Source organism: Amyelois transitella, chromosome 12 (genome assembly GCF_032362555.1).
Source record: "Amyelois transitella isolate CPQ chromosome 12, ilAmyTran1.1, whole genome shotgun sequence".
NCBI classification, from domain to species: Eukaryota; Metazoa; Arthropoda; class Insecta; order Lepidoptera; family Pyralidae; genus Amyelois; species Amyelois transitella.
Genome location: NC_083515.1, coordinates 3,874,296 through 3,897,313, shown reverse-complemented (window position 1 = coordinate 3,897,313; position 23,018 = coordinate 3,874,296). Strand labels below are relative to the sequence as shown.

The following is a 23,018-nucleotide window of genomic DNA, read 5'->3' as shown; positions in this document are numbered from 1 at the left end:
CACTCGGATCTTCGTTTTAGGTGTTTATGCACCGTGGGATGTGGGTTCGAGGGGTACAACATCAGCAAAAAGCGAAAACGAGGAGTTCTGGAATAGTGTAAGAGAAGTATTGAAAGTTAACAAGCCAAATGAGAAGATTATTATGTTAGGTGATTTTAATGGATGGGTGGGTGTAAAGCGTGATGGATATGAAAAGGTGCTTGGTGCGTTTGGTGACGAAAAGGTGAATGATAATGGAAGAAGTGTATTAGAAATTTGTCTAGAGTGGGATCTTTTTGTGTCGAACTCAATGTTTCAACATAAAGAGATCCACACCTATACAAGAGTGGAAGGTATTTTAAAAAGTATGATAGACTTTGTGATTGTAGATGAAAGATTGAAGAACAAAGTGCTGGATACCCGTGCATATCGCGGTGCTGGCATTGACTCGGACCATTTACTGGTGGTATCCCGGATAAGGGGTATCTTCAATCGCTGGCGGCACAGGGTAAGGGAGCAAACCAGCGCTTTGGAAAGAGTGAAAGTAGAAAATTTGCAAGATATGGATGTAGGTAAGAAGTATATTAATAGACTGAAGGATGAAATTGAAGATTTAGATGAGAGGAGCAATATTGAAGATGGATGGAAGGAATTTAAAGAAAGAATTGTGAAAGTAGCTGTTGAAGTGTGTGGTGTAAGTAGAAGAAGGAAAGGAAAAAATCACAAAAATGCGTGGATGAGTAAAGATGTGCAAGAACTTGTGCGATTAAAGAAGAAAGCATGGCTGGATTTGTTAGCAGCAAAAGCTAACTTAAGAATGCAAGAGGTTATAGATGAGGATGTGAATGAAGCACGTAAGGAATATAAAAAAATGAAAGATTTGGTTAAGAAAGCTGTGATTAGAAAGAAAGAAGAGTATAAAGAGGATTTTGATAAAAGGCTATCAGAAGACTTTCAGTCAAATCTGAAAGTATTCTGGAAATCCGTAAGGTCAGCCCGAGGAAAAACTATAACCAGAGAGCTGACTAGGATCAGATGCCAGGATGGTAGCGTTGTGAAAGGAGAAGAATGTGTACTAAAGATATGGAAGGACTATTTTGAGAGTTTATTTGAAAAAAAGGAAGAAAATAAGAAAGAGTTCTGCTATAGCGAAGAAAAAGAGAATGAGATGGAAGGCGAAATTGAAATGTTTGAAATTGTGGAAGCACTTAAGAGTATGAAAGCGGGTAAGGCTGCCGGGTATGATAGAGTGTCGGTCGAGATGCTTAAAGCAGGAAAAGGCGTCGTAGCTAGACAGTTGTACTGCCTTTTCAATTTGTGTTGGAGAAGCGGCCGAGTACCAAAAGATTGGTGTAAGGCTGTTATTGTGCCACTTTACAAAGGAAAAGGGTCACAACTGGACTGCAAAAATTATCGTGGTATAAGCCTGCTTAGCGTCGTCGGCAAATTGTATGCTAAGGTATTGATTAATAGAGTCAGGAATGAAACTGATGACAAAATATGGGATGCTCAAGCGGGATTTCGAAAGGGAATGGGATGTACTGATCAGGTCTTTTCTTTGCGGTGCATAGCCGAAAAGTTTTTGGCCAAGAGTCAAAAAGTCTATTGCACTTTCGTGGATTTGGAAAAGGCCTATGACAGAGTTGAGAGGAATGAATTGTGGTCAGCACTTTCTATGCATGGGGTGAGCAGTCTCTTGATACGAGCACTGAAATCCTTATATGAGGATTCGAGTGCTTGTGTCAGGATAAACGGAGCGCACACTGAGTGGTTTAAGATTGAGAAAGGTGTTAGGCAGGGATGTGTTGCGTCACCGTGGCTGTTCAACCTATTTATGGATAGTTGTTTGACAGATTTGAAAGAGTCTGAAAGTGGATTAAGGATGAATGAATTACTCGTCAAATGTCTGCTCTATGCCGACGATCAGGTTATACTGGCGTCATCAGCGGAGGAGTTACAGGAGATGGTAAACTGTATGCATGAAGCTTTAAAAGAGAAAGGAATGAAAGTGAACGTAAGTAAAACTAAAACACTGGTTTTTGAAATGGAGAAATAAATGACAGCATGTAATATTTTGATTGGAGGAGAAAAAGTTGAGCAAGTGAAAGAGTTTGTATATCTAGGATCAAAGTTTACATCAGATGGCAAGTGTGATAGTGATATTGAAAGGAGAGTGAACGCGGGGAACATGGTGAATGGAGCTTTGCATGCCTTTATGAGCAGTCAGAAACTATCCAAAAAGGCTCGACTGGCTGTGCACAGGGGCGTGTTGGTCCCGACATTAATGTATGGGAGTGAAAGTTGGGTATGGCAAAAGAAGCACGAAAGCAGAGTAAATGCAGTGGAAATGAGAGCGTTAAGGAGTATGTTGGGTGTGAAATTGAGTGACCGGATAAGGAACAGCGTGATAAGGGAATGTTGTGATGTGAAAGAAGATGTAGTTACAGGAATAGAAAAGGGTATGTTGAGATGGTTCGGTCATGTGGAGAGGATGAATGAAAACAGGTTGACTAAGCAGATATACAAGGAGAGTGTGGAGGGAAAGGTCGGGGTGGGAAGACCTAGACGAACATATCTTGATCAAATTAAGGACGTCCTGGTGAAGGGTCAGGTCAAAAGTGCCCGAAACCGCCGAGCTTGCATGAAGAGAGTTATGAATGTGGATGAAGCAAAAGAAGTATGCAGGGATCGTGGCAAGTGGAAAGAGGTAGTCTCTGCCTACCCCTCCGGGAAAGAGGCGTGAGTTTATGTATGTATGTTTGTATGTTTATATGTCCATATTCGATACTATATTTTATGATGATAGGTAATCATCGTAAAATATAGTATCGAATATGATTAGATAAACATCCAAGACTTAGCTCGTTCGTTATTCATCATGACCTGACAGGGAATCGACTGTGGTATAAATGCTAGAACATTTGTCAGTAAGCCTTTGCATTTTACTTTAATTTAAATATAAGTTTTCTATAATCGTTAACTGGTAGATAATGCTACTGGCATTAAGTCTGCCAATTGTGCTATACATTTGTACGAGTATTTTGTACAATAATCAATAAAGTTTTAGATAATAAATAAAATAAGATTCAATAATATACAAAATAATGAAGTTTATGTTGCATATTTCAGACTTGGTTGACATCATTAAATTTAAACGTCAATGACACATGTGTACCTACAGGTTACGGTCAAGTGCGGTGTGGCCTCAAGAAACTTCAAAAGTCATTGATGTAAGTTATATTTTATTTGTGATAAATTGAAGATGAATAATATGTGTAAGAAATATCAGCTACTCTGTATTTAATCATATAACGCTAGTAAGTGCCCGCAACATGAAAATATCGGTGTGGGAATGGGAACTTATACTCAATTTTAAGCTCTCTGAGAAATATATGTGCCAAATTTCTTTCGTCCATAGAAATACCGGCTGTGCGTAGACTGTCAATGGAAGGACAACGCAAGAGATATATTAAACCAAATCAATCTAGTTAATAAACTTCCTGTCCGTCGTGCCGGTTCAGTGCTGGTGCCCACGCTATTATTACGCCATTATTTGCGAGGAAACTAGAAAATAAACCATTGAATAATAAAAAAAATATATTATAGTAGAGTCAAGTCGATTTTACAGTCAAGTTGGTTTTTCTATTATTTCGTTACTAATGATTAAATATAATACAATATTTATAACGTAGCCTCACATAAAATCTGAATTATTTTATGGGTAACTCTACATAAATAAAACATATTCGATAAATCGATCGGCATTTTTCGTTTTATGCGGGTGGAACCGGAGGCATCTGCTAGCTTTAAAGCAACTAACGTACGAAATTTCGATATTTACCCAAATGCAAAGAGCAAATCGATGTATGTATAGCTATGAAATCGAGATTTTACGGTCCACGGAAAGAAATAATACGGTAATGTTATTTTGATTAGTTCCGATAACACAGGCTTATCTCGCCAGCGACAAAACGAACAAAATCTAAGTTAAGTTTCAATTTTTTTAAACAAAAGCAATTTTATTATTATTATTTTTCTTATTTTAATAATATCGTATATAACATTTTTTTTTAAAAAGAAACAGTGTTTTAATCCACTTATAATTTTTTGAATATCCTGATTTTCATTGATCCTATCCTTAAAAATAAAACAAATTCAACACGACGTAACATTTGAAAGGTATCTAAAATTGTTGGAGAATCGAACTCCCTTATTCGGGTAAAGTGCATATCTAAATTATTCAATAACAAATTCAGGCAAGTGAATAAATTTAGCAAATCTTCGCATGCTATTTCCCTTTTCGTCAATAGTAACTGCAACCCAATAATTCAATTAAGAAAGTCTTTAGGCAATTATAAGGGTGCAGTTTCTCGCGTAGGATCTTTAATAAGCAACCTACATCCAAGACAAAAGGAACTATACTAATTTTGAGATCTCCCCTTTCACCTTAGGAAATAGCCTCGCTTTCATTTCTGTGGGTTAGGTTCACATAGCGCAATGTAAAGGTCAAGACATTAAACTTGTCTAAGATTCGCTGCGGTAGATTGTAGACACCGACTTACGAGTATAAACAACCTCGTCATGGTTCATTTAGTTGTTCAATAGTTTCCAAGTAGATTTTCGCGTTTTAATCTATAAAAGGTAATTGACTCAAAATTATCTGACATCAATTGTTCAGATTTGTTTTTGAGACTCAAAGAACAGTTCTGTTGTATTAGTCGGTAATTTAAAAGACGCATAATTTAAATCATATTTCCTAAAATTGTCAGCAAAAATCTACCACACATAGGAAAGCAAGATAAGTGTTACCTGATTTAATAAAAAAAAATTACCTGTCTCAAAAAACAATCACGTTTCAGGAAAGGTAGAGGAATCCCAACATTACATTGACAATAGGCGTCAGATTTCCTACGTAACAGAAACAGACGTAACGAAAATAACCGAGGATATTGGCGTGCCCGGTTCCGCTTCCGATCATGCGCAAGAGTTCACACTTGGTAACGAGCGTGTGAATTATCATTTTTAACCCCCGATGAAAAACGACGGGGTGTTATGTGACGTCTTATTGTGACATACGCAATTTTAATCCATTAATCGATAGAACTATCCCGCGATTGAGTTTTATTGTAACTCATTATTTTTTACTCAGATATTATGAATAACATCTCTTATGAGTATAACAATCAACTGTTAATATCTCTGTGTGTTTTATAAATATAATATAACTTATTACGATTATAATTCAGGTTCTGTGTTTTACATGTCGTTCTGTAATGTAGCATTTATCAAAACTGTAATCTGCTAGAAATCTGCATTAATAAATAAACACTGTGACTGTAATACCTACCCAATAGTTTCTTTAATAATATAAAAAGACAATCAGACCCTAATATTTTAGCTGTCTTACTGCTAAAATCGTGTCCGTAAACAAGGTTAAATAGAAATAAATTAGGTAAATACGTGATCGAATTGCATGATTATGAAGTTAAACACATTGTGATATAATGTTCAGTTTCCCCTCGTGTTACGTTACTTTGTAATGATCGGTGTGACTGTTGTAAAACCTAATTTCTTTCACGCATGACTGCATGATATATCGACGAAGTCGTCGTGAAGTATCATAAATTTTGCAAAACTAATTCAAAAAATAATTAATGTACAGTAATAGTAATGTGTCGTGTGGTTTCTATCCATCTACATATATATCTTTCTCGTCGATGTCGTAAAAGGCGACTAAGGCGTTAACCTACGCCTATAAACTTGGGATTCCCCTTGTAGGCGATGGGCTAGCAACCTGTCACTATTTGAATCTCAATTCCATCATGAAATCATTGTTTTCGAGGCTCTATGTACCCCACAAGGGATATAGGCGTGTATAAAAAGTATTGTTGAGTTTGCACCCAATTAACCTGTATGAACTGATAATATACTGAATAATCTATTATGTATAAGTATATGTAATAATATATATATTGGATATAATAATAAAAAAATACATGGTCTTTGGTCATACCGAGATTGCCCGGCCCAATCAGCAAAAGATCAGTAGTATTGAAATAAAAAAACTTAACTTAATTTAATCATATAAAATTTAAAATTTTATTTATAACTTCTTATCTTATTTTAATTCTGTACTCTCTTTATTGTAATCAACATAGTCGTTAAAAATGGCTCTGCCGGAAAAGTACCCATAATGTATTCACGTGCTGTTCAAGTGACAAAGAAAGTGCGCTGGCGCAGTCGCACGTGTAATAGTTGGTTTTCTTTATAATTCCCAGTTTGAGAATAACTGGACAGTGGGCTGTGTAAGGGTATATTTTCATATTGTTTTCCACCACGAAATCAACCAAATGAAACGAACTGTATAATAATACATTCGTCGCAATCAGAATTAGGTAGTATTGTTTGCATGCCATTACATAAATTAAAACATTCATAATGATTTTTAATAATTTTTTACATAAATTTAGTATTAACCTTATATTTAGTTAAATTCGAAAAATCAATGAACCTTAGATAAGGACATAAATGATGTTGATACAAATTATATTGATACATAACCTAAAGTCGGGAAATTCATGGGAGTATAATCGTCACGATTTTGTTATAGCTATATATTTTCTAAAATTCAGTAAAAAGACTAAGTAATCAGAATTTTTTCCAAAAGTGCTTTATAACGAAGGTATAAAATTAACATCCAGAACTAAAAAGAATACTTCCGACTTTTTAAGTATGAAATTGTGGTAACTGACAGACAATGACCTCCTGGAAGAATTTATTTTAAATAAGAGTTATTCAAAATTTGTTTAAAGTAAAACTGCCTATTCAAGAAATAAGTTAGGGTTAAGAAAGAATATATCACATTTTTTTATCCACGTTTATAGTCAAGTAAGTATGCTTTTAACCTGAGAGAAAGATCTCGTAAAACGACGTTACTGATACTTATTTTAGGGAATGATAACGTAACTACTTTTATCTACTTCTTAATTATATAATTATTATGTATTTAATAACAAAACTATACTTTATTACTTTGATTACCTTAAACTTCGCAGATGATTATTTAAATATAACATATTACGTAATGGTTTTTCGTTGCATTCAGTTTACCACTTAATAATGTACCTATCATACAAGTCTAAGAATTATGACTTAACTGTTATTTATTAATATGATAGTAGTAGTAGTAGTTTATTATTTTGAAAAAAAAGAATTATTTGGAACATTATTACCTACAAACAAAAATAACTTACTCAAAACAGAAGTATAGAGCAACACCCAAATTCCTGTAACAAAGAAACAAAAATATTAAAACATAATTATTTATTTGAATTTTTCCAAATATCTGAATTAAAACTGCAATGGATAAACTAATACGAGCACTGAAATCCTTATATGAGGATTCGAGTGCTTGTGTCAGGATAAACGGAGCGCACACTGAGTGGTTTAAGATTGAGAAAGGCGTTAGGCAAGGATGTGTTGCGTCACCGTGGCTGTTCAACCTATTTATGGATAGCTGTTTGACAGATTTGAAAGAGTCTAAAAGTGGATTAAGGATGAATGAGTTACTCGTCAAATGTCTGCTCTATGCCGACGATCAGGTTATACTGGCGTCATCAGCGGAGGAGTTACAGGAGATGGTAAACTGTATGCATGAAGCTTTAAAAGAGAAAGGAATGAAAGTGAACGTAAGTAAAACTAAAACACTGGTTTTTGAAATGGAGAAAGAAATGACAGCATGTAATATTTTGATTGGAGGAGAAAAAGTGGAGCAAGTGAAAGAGTTTGTATATCTAGGATCCAAGTTTACATCAGATGGCAAGTATGATAGTGATATTGAAAGGAGAGTGAACGCGGGGAACATGGTGAATGGAGCTTTGCATGCCTTTATGAGCAGTCAGAAACTATCCAAAAAGGCTCGACTGGCTGTGCACAGGGGCGTGTTGGTCCCGACATTAATGTATGGGAGTGAAAGTTGGGTATGGCAAAAGAAGCATGAAAGCAGAATAAATGCAGTGGAAATGAGAGCGTTAAGGAGTATGATGGGTGTGAAATTGAGTGACAGGATAAGGAACAGCGTGATAAGGGAATGTTGTGATGTGAAAGAAGATGTAGTTACAGGAATAGAAAAGGGTATGTTAAGATGGTTCGGTCATGTGGAGAGGATGAATGAAAGCAGGTTGACTAAGCAGATATACAAGGAGAGTGTGGAGGGAAAGGTCGGAGTGGGAAGACCTAGACGAACGTATCTTGATCAAATTAAGGACGTCCTGGTAAAGGGTCAGGTCAAAAGTACCCGAAACCGCCGAGCTTGTATGAAGAGAGTTATGAATGTGGACGAAGCGAAAGAAGTATGCAGAGATCGTGGCAAGTGGAAAGAGGTAGTCTCTGCCTACCCCTCCGGGAAAGAGGCGTGATTTTATGTATGTATGTATGTATGTATGGATAAACTAATATCACATAAGTATCACGTCCTCCACCCTAACTTTTAAGATAGATATAATAGTCACGAGACTCAAAGATACACAGGAACATAACATTAAATCAATATCTACGGTTCCTTGCTATTTTTGCTATAAAATAAGCAGCAAAATTAATACAATGCCATAATTTTACATTACAACGTTTACGTTAACAATATTTCATCGACTTATTCAAAAATAACATTATTATCTTTGGAATCAATCCAAGGTAATACTGAAATGAATGATCTTAAATACATATTTGTCTCTCCCACTAATAATTTTATTAATTACAAGAAGAATGGCAGATTTATTTTAGTATATTAAATCGGCAAAGTCACTATCAATTACTTTCAGACTTTAAAGACATAGAGTTGGCTATGCTCGATAAAATGAAAAATTACATACATATTCTACATGTTATGTAAATGAAATAAACTGTAACTTGTACAAAGGTAGGAGTATATTTAACATTAGCATCAACAGTCATTGAGTACTTACATGATTTCTAAAATAAAAATATATGCTCCAAGGCGTTTAGTAAACAATTAATGGATAACGTTATCAATAAACTTCAGAAATTGTTAAAAAGGTTTGCACTTTATGCAAATTTATGTAGCTTTTATTATGTTCTTACATTCTTCTAGCCATGACATTATTTAATTTTTTTTCTAAAAGCTTACATATTTATGAATAGAATGTTATTTAATATTCTGTGTTTGTACTTAGTATATTCCTTCTAATAAAACGCGTATTTAACTAGAAATACCCATATTTTGATGAAAGCTACAAAAATACTTTCACATAATTCTAAACAATGTCACACACATACCACATCTTCATCCTATACGAAATAGACAGAGCCGTCACGAGAGTCGAAGGGCGCGTTTATCTAGTTAGATTCAGATTTAGTGAGAAATTGCGATACCTACGTAAAATTAAAATCATACCACTTTCCCGGAGGAATACCTACGCAGTGTACTACTACGCGGAGAGAGAAGCAACTAGCACACACTTTTGTTTTACTTTACCACGATACCAGCATGTTAGCAAAAGTAACGCGTAGAGAAATTCAAATTAACAATTGATAAGTAGTCTCCTTGCCCTCTATTCCATTACGAGGTCGACATAAGACCACTACCTACAATTTACGATTTGAAATGACTTGGCAGCGTGTTTCCCGACTCACCGCAAATTAGTGTGATTTCGTGCAAACGCGTCCGTTTATTGATAACCAGCGTTTAGTTATTCCTGGAGCTACGTTACCGCGAGGAATAAGGGACAAAAAATATAAGTACCTATATTGATCGTGGATACCCAACGTGAACCAAAATTAAGCCAACTCTGTTCACCTTTATACATGTTCGACGTAAAGAAGGTTTTACCATCATACTTCCGTTTTTTTTATCTACACATTTTTTTAATCTAATGATAAGCATTAATAATAATATCAGATCACTGATGCCTGACAATTGGTTAATTATTTGCGATAGTCTGACATATGCAAGTACTTTTCCTTTTTAGTCCATAGAAATTACCAGTAACTGAGATAATTGTTACTTTTTCCAACAACATGGTTATATGTACAGAAATCAGAACAATTATTCCTATATCATTCCGATAAAGTCGTAGAACTTAAAAGCTCTTCTGCAATAAAGGTCCTCAATCAGTGTATTAAATATTAAGCGTAAGTGCAGTACAGTAATTTAGCTACTGTAACTGTAATGTAAAATTCATAATATTTAAACAATATAATTGTCTAAGCTTCGTTCTAAATCGAATTATTTTATAAACATCCATTCATTATGCATAGTGCAATCAGTAATAACTGGCCAATGAAAGGCGAAATGGTTTTGCTTATAAATATTAATACGGGCACTAAAATGTCAATAAATACCGACCATCACCATTAGGGGAAGGCAGGGAATCAGTCATTAGGGGAAAAACGTTTCGAAATCAAACACGAACTTATACAGAACGAGAAAGTTCCACTAATTGCCACTCCTTTGAGCTACTTAAATACCAAATAAAATGCTAAACATTTCCCAATGGAAAATAGATCTGTTTGAATGTTTTTTTTGAACTGTTTCTCACCAGTCTTGCTAATGGTAGTCATAGCTGCATACTTCATTCAATGAAGAAGTAGGAACTTTGTTTGGTACTATAAGTTTTAAAAGAATCTGTTTTGCAATATAGTTTTGAATAAATTTAGGAATCACAAATTAGTTTCTCAACCTATTGTCATATTATTATTTATAATCCTAAAAAGGTATAAAAATAAAGGGTATAAATCATCTGTCCTCACATATTATTCGTTTTTATTCATAAGATGCTTTGAGGAAATTCAAAACTCGTAATGTAAATTTTAAGAAAAGAACAAGCTTATCCGTTAACAAATAAGTAAGTAGAGTTTACGGTATATTAAGGTACATTCCATTGAGCAGACACCTTTTTCGGTTTAAATGAAATTTCATCCACAACATTGTCATAGAACATAATGAGGATCTCAAAATATTTAGCCAAACGACTTGTTTTGTGAACCATACACTTAGAAATATGAAGACTAGGTTGTTGGCATTTGACACCGAATTACAGGGTAATACAGAGAAAAAGCTACAACAACTATCTTTGATGATATGGTACCACGTTTTCAATCGTGATAAACCATAGCTACTGTAATTAAATAGTACTAACGACTAAGTAAAAAAGGATCTTTTTTGATATCTTTATTTTGTAAATTTCAAAAAAGATTTTTATATAACAGGTTATAAAGGCAAACATACCTTCATAAGATCGGGGGTATTCTGATGAAAGGTCAGATCAAATATAGTAATAAGATAGCCTAAATCGAATATGGATGAAAATAAGTATGCGGGTATCGTAGCAAGTGAAAATTTCTGGAAAGATGCATGTTGTGCCTACATCTCTTTTTTGTATGTAAAACAAACCTTATTGATTCAGTTATCATTCAGTCAAACAGCCTGATTTATACTTTGAATGAATGAACTTTTGTCTGTACCTTCGGCATTCTGTGGTCAGTTTACCGGCTTCCCATGCCAAGGTCGGAGACAGGTTTCTCTCGCGTCACACTCCGCGACGTCGCAGAAATTTCAACATGACACATAATACTCTTTCCTATTCTCGTATAGGAAGTAGGCTTCTCAGAAAGATAAGGTTAGTTTTACGCGGAGCTTCGTTCCCGTGGGAATAGAAGTAAGTGTGTCTCAGTGAAAAAACATGATCAAACTCGGTCCAGTATATGGGGTAGACAGAGCAAATAGTCACGAGACTGTGTAATTATAAGATTCAGAGTAAATGATAAGTACAAGCCCATCGCCTAAAAGTAAAATGAATTAATCAATTTGCAGCAATTTCGTAATAACATATACATAATATCTACTTTTTCCTCTTGGGAAAGGAAGGCTGCGTATTTACGTTTTCTATAGTGCGTAGATTTAAAACTAATCGCGTATAGTTAGAAAATAGCGTTTTTATTACGGCGTTCCGATCCACATATACTCGAGTAGTACTTGCGCAAAAATATTACGTATACTTCACAGTAACCATAAGATTTTTCTCATTAGTTAAATCACAATGATTATTACTATTTCGAATAAATGATTGCAACAGACTTATTCTATAAAAAAGTATTTAATGAATTCGTTTTTTATTTGTTGTTTATAAAACGCTGCAGTGTAATTTGTTCCGCTGATTTCTTCTACGCTGGCGATTTTAAGGCGGTAGTAACTTTTAAGTAATATTTGACGTCAATAAGAAATACCTTGTATTGATAAATAAAGAAACCATAATTGAACTGAAACCGATGTTTCAAGTTCTAAGATGTTTCTGGTTATGCATTTAGAACCTAGTTGTAAACGAAAGTTCATAATAAGCAAATAATTGCATCATGACCATGTAACAAAATTGCGAGCCGTATGGTTTCTTCTTCAAATACCACACACAGAAACCTGAATAAAAGGAGAATATTCCGAGTTCTGCACTACCAACCAGTCTTTCTCTCTATCTGGTTGACGGCAGCTAAATCAAATACTTAGCTCTCTTTGTCAGATAGTTTCTACCTCATACAACTCGCTAGGATGACTTGTAGAAAAATAATAGGTATTAGTAATAAAAACAGCAACATATCTATGGACGGACGGTAGGACGGTCAACTGATAATTCTGTACATTAGTGCTATTATTAATTCAGTGATCATACCACAAATAACATGTTAATTTGTTTTTCACAGCACAGCACGTCAACAGCACGATCGCCGACCGCCGCCGCTACCGTGGCGAACAAAACTCGCTCCTAACCTTGAACTGGCACGAACACATCAAAATTTTATAATAATTTATTCACTTTGTCAATTTTATGAGTATTTATGACAAATTGAACATCAAAATGATTGTCTTTGTTTCGGAATTTTTATTGTGACTGGCGTTTACAATATTGTTAATTATTATAAACCAATTCTAAGTATAATTAAATTTTGTAGGTAATCTTCCCCTATCTTCGCGTATTGCAGGTCGCAGATGCTGTTTAGTTTGTGTAAACCTATTTATATTTCACATCTTACACCTCCTTAGGTGGTAATACACTTATCTGTTGATTAATCTAAAATCTGTTTACCGTTAAGGCTTTATAAAATTCAAAAGTTATATGTAAACACAATAGCTATTGACACTGTCACTAACAACTTATTTACCTGCACATCAACACCAAACAGTACTGCATATACCTCATCCCAAAAATTTTGCACAATCACTTCACATACACATTTCACTATCATTAATATAAAAAAAATGAGTTTACTATCAGTTTTGGTGTAAATTGATCCGCAACGACCGGCTTCGCGAGTGTTTTGAGCGGTTTGAAGAAAGATCGTGCGCCCACGCAGCTCAGCTATTACGAGATCCGAGATGTCGCGGGCCTTCTGACAAGGTTGCCTGGAATACACAACACTGCCCTATTTTCTTTTGGGCCCAGAACCAACAATGAAACAGAATTGTGTTTACATTGAAATTACACCAGTTCATATCTAGTATAATTACTAGTCACTTAGTCTTTATGACACGCTCTCTCTCTCTCTTCCTATTGTATTTCCGAATTTATTCGTTGATGGCTACCCAATGTTTCAAACTTGTTTTCTGTTAAAATATCAAATGTTTATGTCCTAAAATAGTCTAGTTGCAAAAGATGTGAAAAATTTTTGGAATTTAAAAAATCTGTATTATAACCTACTCAAAATAAAGGTTTTGTATATGCTATAAGAGACATACATACAGTAACCGAATTTACCCAGATAATCCAAAATAATTTTAAATATATATAATAACGTCTGAAAATGCTGCAGTGCAGTTTGATACCGCTTTTTTTGCACTGACGCCTTGGAAGCGGCAGTAAACTTAGTTTTAAGTAATTTATTTGACGTCAACCAATGTTGTGAAACCAAAAGATATGACAATTAGGCGATATGAAGTATCCTATAATAATGAATAAAAATTTTGAATTTAAATTTTTTTATGATGCAGAATTAAATAACTCCGCAAAAATTAGAATGAATATACCTATTTAACATGATATCATAATCTCAATAGACAATACTATGAAAACAGCAGTGAAAACGATCGACATTTTCTTCTGAAACATATCGGTTATCGCAAATAGCTATTTTATTTCACAAGTCAAGATCATAAAGTTGAATATAAACGTAAACAATTTGTGAAAGGTTTGCCAATGTACACATTACATTTACACATGGATTGCACAAATATATCTACCAATGAGAGCGAACATATTACATTGTCTCATCATAACACCGACAAATTGTTTTATTTTCGACAACCATGCCAAAAATTACAATTCTATTAAACCCTACAGCTGAACGTGGCCTTTAAGTCTTTTCAAGACTGTTGGTGTGTGTCTACCCAGTAAGGACGTGATCATTTTATGTCTGTTTATGTGTATGTATGTCAAAAATGCACTATGTCAAAAACTCTTTTTTTTTTGACAAAGCGCATAAGAGTTTTTGGGTTTCTGCTCTTAAATCAAAAATTCTTTTTCACATTTGTGTTCTGAGTAAATTCTTAACAATATAGTAGCAAACGGGAGTCGCTTCGTTTAAAAACCTGACTTACCCAATTCAGTAACAACGACGACGCAACCAGGAATAATGACAAGGAAGAAGAAATAGACTTATAATACTCTCATGATAAAAACCTGAAGTAGAAATTAAAAAAGAACTGAATGCTAAACATTTATCGGGAAAAAAAGGAAGTGAAATTTCTGTAGTAGGTATTCCACAAACTCTGAATATACATAGGTATCTAAAGGAACCACAACCTTTATTTGAAAGTGTCAAAGAAAGTTTGCATACGAAATGCACTTCGCCACATAAATTGCATTGCATTTTAGTAGTTTGATTGATGTGGTATTGTGTTCTAATATGAGGTTTCGTCCAGCCAATATTGAGAATTTTATGAAAGTACCTAACATGAAACAAACTTATTATGCCAGTTACATTTACGAGTAGGTATTGCGCACTTCCACCAAATGTTTTTCAACATATGTAAAGAAAAATAAAGCTTTTAAATCAAAGCAGTCCTAGATTATTTGACAAAATTATCATTGAATGTTTTTTCATAGGTTTTTCCACTCGGCTACTGTAGGACACAGGAAAACTACAAACACAGGTTAAAAAACAAAAGTGACTTGTCGTTATTTGTCTTCAGACAAATAGCATTTAGACGAACCTATGAATTATTAAATTCACTTATAATTTAAGATTGGCCCTGAGGTCATAAGAATTGGTAATGCTTACGCCATCGGGTCAAGCTGTCTCCGGTCCAGCCATGTGTAGATAGACCGTTAGAACAAATTAAATAATCTACAAATGAGTATCAAAGTTGTATAAAAATTATGTTAATAGTTGATGTTACGCACATATACTTAGAATCACGGTTATTTCTCGAAGGGGAAGACAAAAGCCTTCATCTAGAAAGATGTCAAGTTCCCTGCATAATTCTTTCGCTTTGTCTATATAATTTACTATGATGATTGACAAACGCTTTATTACTTACTTTTATGTTTTGACGGAGCTGGAAAATAATTTTTCTGCAGTAAATATTTTTTTTTATCGAACTAAGACGATTTTAGCCTCAGCAAAGCAAAATTCATAAAACTAATTCTCGTTACCATATAAAGTAATGATTCATCATAATATTATACAGAGCTTTTAGATACCTAGGAGTAATCTTAAAAAACTTTGATTCGACGAGACACAAGAGTCTATCTGTTTTTTGGTGGTGTATGCCTTTGGCGAATGGTTATTACTTATGCGGTCAATAACCTTGGACTTCGGCTTGTCCTGATGGATCCTGTGATCGCTATTGTTGTACTACAAGACCAGTCTACTGAGTGAATCTTTGAAGCATATCAGACAGGTGGAGAGAGAAAGTATACATAAATATGTATAAATATACCTGACGGTTCTATAGAGCAGTCGTCGAAGCTGATAAAGGTAATCAGATTTACACAAATGAATTATACTAATTTTCAAAAGGGCAAACAAAACTCTGAGTGAAAATTAGTATACAAATGTCCTACATGGCAACATGGTTACATCAATGATGTCATCGATAACAATTCCGTGGTGCAAGAGTTGCAATATCGGGACGAGCCGCGAAAGTGGTGAGGCCGGTCGTATTGTCGCGGATGACTGATGTGAGCAGGGTTGTGTTTCGTACAAACAACTAATCACAACTATACCTTTGCGGGGTAGACAGAGCAAATAGTCTCGAAAAGACTGAAAGGTCACGTTATGCTTTATGACGTAATGATAGAAATGAGATTTAAATAGTGAAGTTTCTATCAGTCCAACACGTACAAGAAGAATCACACCCTCAATCTAAATTATTTGGTGATTTATTTAAACGAAATTTATATTGCTCGAATAATGATTTATACTAGTTCGAGATATTTTATAAACAAAATAAACGTTTTTTTAAATAAAAGACGTAGGTTAGGGAACCCTACTTAAAGAAATGCCCAAAAACTAAACGAAATCTATAGAAGCGGTCAAAAAGAACCTATGATTTTTAAATGCGACTATAAACTTGTTTCAGCTTATGCAAAGAAAGAAAGAACGATACCTACTTCGGTCATAGAAATAAAAGTACGATAAATAAATGAGGTTATTTTTTTGTCTGTGACTTTAGAAATATTCTTGTACTATGCCTCCAATCAAGGCCTCCGAATGACATCAGAACCATTGTGGTGTAAGACTTCTACCATAAAGATGTGCACAAATCAAAGGCAAGAACACAATTCCTTAAAAAATGCTGATTGGCATTTCGCTGTGTAAATCGCAAGTGCGTATGCACCTTATGCAGCGATTTTGATGTCGGCCGACCGCCGACAAAATTACCAAAAAATAAGATCAAAACGTTGATTGGGTTAGGTGTGTACACACCTTTAGAACAAGCAGCGAAAGTTGTGTCGCGATGGGCTGGTACCGCGGTTCAATATTGTCGATGATGTATAGGGCTGGCAAAATGTCACTTGTAATCTAAAGAATATTGTAAATGCATTTTTTACAGTTATGTTAATTTTAATACTTTGTGACCCTCTTCTATACGATATAGCGATGAATAATCAAATAGTGAGCCAGCTTTCTGTCTTCGAGTCTGCCAGCTCTGCCTACCTTGTAAGGGGGTATAGATGTGATTATATGTATGTATGTAAGATATTTCTTTTAAAATTGTATATATCACTCATACATATAGTCACGTCTTTATCCCTTGCGGTGAAGACAGAGCCAACAGTCTTGAAGAGACTGATAGGCCACGTTCAGTTGTTTGGCTTAATCATAGAATGAATATTCAAATAGTGACAGGTTACTAGCCCATCGCCTACAAGAAGAATCCCAAGTATTAGCCTATCCCTTAGTCGCCTTTTACGAAATCCTTGGGAAAGAAACGGAGTGGTCCTAATAAAATCACTCATACCCCCCATATTACTTAGTTGTTTACAAATGTCAATATCCTATTCCTTAGTCGCCTTTTACGAAATCCTTGGGAAAGAGACGGAGTGGTCCTAATAAAATCACTCATACCCCGCATATTACTTAGTTGTTTACAAATGCCAATATGTCAGTGATAATTCACATGCCTTTTATAATGTCGATTACCGGCCTGACGCAAAGAATGTAGGTACGTCTTAAAAAAATTCGAAAATCTTGTTATTTGCATCAAAACCATACCTTTACTTCTCTCCAGGATACCTTCTAACTTTTGGGAACTTTAACGCTGTAGGTTTAACATCAAGACTACTAGGCATAGTTTTGCCAAAATCATGATGTAAATTATTATATTAGTGGAGTAACTACCTACTTACCTAAATAAATAAAGTCATTAAATTAATTTAATCGTTATAATTAGTTTCATAAAAAGCAATTATAACAAAGGAATTTAGATGTATACTAAAATAATTTTATACTTAACTGTAATTCCATGTCTTGCTTTAAATATTGCACTAGTTATGAAACTTGTGTAATTATTAGACAAGATTTAGTTCTCTTATAAATATGTCGGTTCAGATGTATCGGCGGGAAAGACGAACAAACAAACACACAAATACACTTTCACATTTATAATAATATATACATAGTATGGATTTTAACATTGTACAACCCTATCACGTCGAACACACTTCCAATAAGTCGTAGACTGTGTCATTGGAGCTCGGAAAATCAACCGCGTTAAATCGGGTAATGGTCATTACGCTGACAAAGAAGTTTACTTATACGAGTACATTACAGCCGAGACAACTAAACCAAGCGAAGACTGGTCCAGTTACTCGTACGGAAAATGCATCAGGAAATATCGCTATCATAAAAAACACTAATACTGTTTGACTTGAAGTATGAAAATTCTTTCACCATTAAAAAGGGAACATAATCTGTGTGTGTTTTATTCTACGTGTGTGCGGGCGAAGCTGTGGCTGATTCCTAGTAATATTATACGAATAACCTTACATGAGTTACCTGTATAATGCACGGGCGTATTAGTCAGCAATAATAGGAATAAGGTTGATGAGATGTGTAAAGAAATATATAAATATTGAATAATGACTTTGTTTTAGATATAGGTAATATACGATGACCCTCCGTGGAGACAGTATTTCGAAGTATCACAGAGTAGCTGAAAAAAATATTTATAAGATGAAGAACGTGCACAATAAGTAGACTCGATAGCCACGTTGATAACTAGCTAGCTTATCGGTTAAACAAGAAATTATGTCAGATCCGTCGGGCGTGGTCGAATGGGCAGACCGAAGAAAATCTGGCTTGAAGTAGTAAAAGATGATATGCGTGCCAATGGTCTGAAAACTGAAGACTCCACAGACCAGACAAAGTGAAGAAATTAATGCAGGAAAGCGGACCCCAGGCCCCGAAACACTATGAAGGGTGCAACTGGGAATGCACAAAGATGAGAGAGAGAGACGGAGAGAAAAGAAAATATTATATGAATACTGCACACACTTTGTTTTTCATCATTACTAGATCAACATGGAAGCGATCAAAAAACATATAATCAATATATTACTAAAGTAAACTTTTTTGGTTGGTGTCAAGCGTGATTCAGATGTGTGTCAGCAGTCCGCAGAGGCCGCCAAATGCACGAGTTATTGTGACTTTCTCTATCATTGTCACTAGATAAACATTTTCTGGGGAATGACGATAAACCACCATGAAATACTCTTAAACATTTAACAGCTGTAATCTCATTACATAACATCAGTTTCTGCGGTCATATCGCCATTAGAGTTATGGGGACTTGTCGAAAATTTTAGTAACAGTCGGGTTTCTCAATCGGAGGTTAAACGCAATGGTCAGCTCTTTGGACACGATTTTACCAATTAGACCGCCTAAGAAGACTAAGTCAACTCTCAGTTACGAAAATTCTTATATTTTATTGGTACTTATTTGTTTATCCGCTTCACTATTTACGGAATATAGAATCCAGAATTCGCCGCTGAACACGATACCGGAGTGGTAAAATCAGGTTATTACGAGAAGCGTCTGCTGTTTGACCTCCAAGTTTATACCAACTTGTCATACTCTAACTGCTTTAAATACTGTCGTTATTTTAACCTCAGTAACTACCAGCTAACGTGTGTCACGACGGAAGAGTTTAAAGTCACTAAAAGAATGTCAAACAATTCAAATGTTACCAATGTTACTGACATATTAAAAGCTGTTATAGAATTACGATACGTGTTACGGCATAAGGTCAGACTAACCTATACCTCGAAGCACCTTTACTAGAAATGTCGACGACATTTAAGTGGAATATCATTCTAAATAAGTCAATGATATTTGAGTATTGTTGTGAGTGGATGCACTTCGTTACATGAGACTATTTAAAAAAACAATAATATGTATGTAACAGTGGTACTTAGGTCAATTTGCATAAATTTCAAGTTATAGCATAATTATTAAATCCATTCTGACATTACAAAACTGCAGGTTTTCGTAAATAACTTTTTATTTTAATTTCTTGAATTATATTATTTTTGGTCCTACACCTACAAATTAAGTACCTACCTAATTTTCATCACATAATTATGGCAATAAAAAAAGAACATAACTCAATTAAAGTTCAGTTTTCCAATAAAAAGTGCGACTAATTGTTCGATTACGGACCAAATTTCACGGTTATCTACTTCTAATCAGCATTTTCAAATGCGCCTCGCTTTTCGCACTGAGGCTGCGCTGTAGATTGTTTATTTTTTTTATACTTAGACTCGACTTAGTAGGAATTCAATGCCATTTGAGATGAATATTTTGTCATAAACGTTCGGCTGCAATTACTCTTATTTTGGAGTATTCTTGAATTATTGAACTCTGAAATTTGAGAAACTGAAGAGTTAATGAAAATTTGGTTTCGAATCCCATGATGTCATGAGTCAGGGCATAATAATAAAGAACTTTTTCTGATTGACCTGGGTGTTGGATGTTTATCTTTATAAGTTGTTTTATAAAATATAGTATCGTTGAGTTAGTATCACATAACACAAGTCTCGAACTTACTTCGAGGCTAACATAGTCAGTGTAATTTGACACGTATATATTTATTAATTTTATATATTTATTTATCTTATTAGAAGTAAGATACTTTAACACTCAGTCAGTCAGTAATCAAATATTACAGTGGCAATCCAAGAATAGTAACACTTTCTATGGCTTCTTTGACTTTATTGTATGTCCTCGTGTAACATGTAATGTAATAAAGCAAGAGCAGCGATAGAAAGTAAGGAGAGCCTTGGATTGGTGACAGTACCCAGAATATGGTCTAAGAAACAGGCCAAAAATCATCATAAGGCGATTTACACAAAGAATTTCGGTGAATATGAACATGAACAAGTCACAGAAGAACTAAATTGCAGAAAAAATACTTTCAGACTTACATAGAAGTTTTTTCGTTATAGTAACATTTATTCGTGAAAAGAGGCAAAGGGAAATAAAACTTATGCACCCATTCATCTTAGTACATAGTTGAAAAATATGAAGAAAACGCTTTACTCAGTTAATATCATCCGCACTCCACCTGTTGTATGGTGTGCCTCTCCTAGGACACTTAACCATTTGTGTCCATAAAATGATATAATCTTTTGCCACAAGGGACCATTACATCAGGACTGCTTTCAACTTTTTATACTCTATGAAGAAAACTACGATTATAAGGAAGCTTTTACTTTCTTCCATCAAATTTCTAGATACCTTAAAACTATTTTTAGCGTAACTGCTGATATGTATTTATACTTCTACTTATATCCTAATAGATAGATAATTATTCTTCTTTTTAGATTCTTAGAATGCTGATGTAGTTTGACTTTCTTATAGTAATTTCACTTTCAAGATTTTTCGCATTTACTCGGTGGTAAACTAGATCTCTATTTCTGATGTCTGCCCATGCCGCTACCACCAGGCCCAGGTAGAACAAGAAGGTCGAAATGATCATAGCTTGACGCAGAAAACATGATATGCGAGCCAATGGACTGAAATTCGAGGGCGTCGAAAACCGTAACAAGTGGAGAAAAAAAAGTCGGAAGGTGGACCGCGAAACACTGCTGTGGAAGGTGCAACCGGGAACACGCAGAGATGAGAGAAACTAGATCTCTATTTCATAATTAAGTTCTCCTGACCAGCAGCTTTGAAGCAATAAAAAATAAAAAGATAGAGGATTGTGGTTATTCTTGCTATGCTAAGTGTGCTATGTTAGGCTAAACCCCATACCCCGAAGCATGTAGGCATCGCATGTACAAATACGATAAATAATTTTAAAGATTTTTAAATAACTTTACAGAAGTAACTCCTACGCACGCGACTATCCACGACGTCTAATTGACGTAACGACACACCCAGAGTGACGTTTTTTACTCCACAGCTTAACCTTCAAGTTTTTATTTAGTTTTAACGAATGCACAATGTATTTCAGTGTTATTTTTATCTCTTTCTATTCTGTTTCTATCTCAGCTAGTTAATCTTGAATAATACTGTTTAAAATATTTGTATAATGTTGTGATGTAGGTACATGCCAAGACTGAAATAGTTTTGCTAATCTTTATGTTTGCGACAGTGTTACTATTTGCGACATCCGATTTACGTCACGATAACTATACGACACACCTTCTTCTAAAAGAAATAAAAATACTTAATGTTAAATTTTAATGATTTTAAAACTCTCTTAATAAAAAAATATTAGGTACTAAAATCGTTTTTATATAAAGTTGTTTCTAACGACCACAGATTTTTACATACAGTTTAAAAAAATTAAAGATTAATGTAATTTATAGCAAAGCGGACTGAAGTCCTTCAACAAATACCTATACTTTAATGCAAGTAGCATAACAAACAGGGTGACGCGCCGGTCTATATCCGTGTTTCAACAAATTCATTGACAATCATCACATTAGTCGAGTGAATTTGATAAGGGCTATTGTGAGTGTCCATGAAATAGAAGAAATTAGACAAATATATTTTCGATTGAGTAAAATACTTTTTATCTTCCTTCCGATTATCATTAAGTTTGTAACTTTGTTTGGTTGAGCTAATCTTCGAAAATACAGTATCTGCGGGTGCTAAAGGCTCTGTTTTCACCACGGGCGAAGTCGTGGCGGGCCGCTAGTTAAATATAAACATATCTGTGGTTCTATAAACTTCTAAAAATTAGATAGAGATCATTTGACATATTCCTAGAGATAAACAATGACATCAAAGTAATTATCACAACTTACTTAATATTTCATGTAATAAAACAAATCACAGTTTACATTCATACGAATGACTTAAAAAATAAAATAAATTTTAATTGCCATTCCACTCGACTCTCAGTATCCAGATTTATTTGATAGACACCTAAAATAAACTTATAAAACTCCATTCAAATGGGCTAGTTGGAACCAGTGACCCCCTGTTTATGCATACCGGCGCTTGCGCACCGTGACTACGAATAATACTAGACTGCATCGTAGTTATGTGTTTGTTTCTATGGTAGCATGGATTTCTTTTGA

General features: G+C 34.6%; 1 protein-coding gene across 1 annotated transcript in view; it reads right to left on the bottom strand.

Moving 5' to 3' along the window:
• Positions 1–13,202, bottom strand: part of LOC106142609 (extracellular serine/threonine protein CG31145) — a 62,770-nt gene extending 49,568 nt beyond the window's left edge. Inside the window, exons 1-2 of the mRNA XM_060946815.1 lie at positions 13,150–13,202; positions 7,233–7,265 (exon numbers count right to left, since the gene is read on the bottom strand). Coding sequence (XP_060802798.1) covers positions 7,233–7,265; positions 13,150–13,187 — 71 coding nt within the window. The 5' untranslated portion in view covers positions 13,188–13,202. The remainder of the gene's footprint in view (positions 1–7,232; positions 7,266–13,149) is intronic.
• Positions 13,203–23,018: the final 9,816 nt, after the last annotated feature.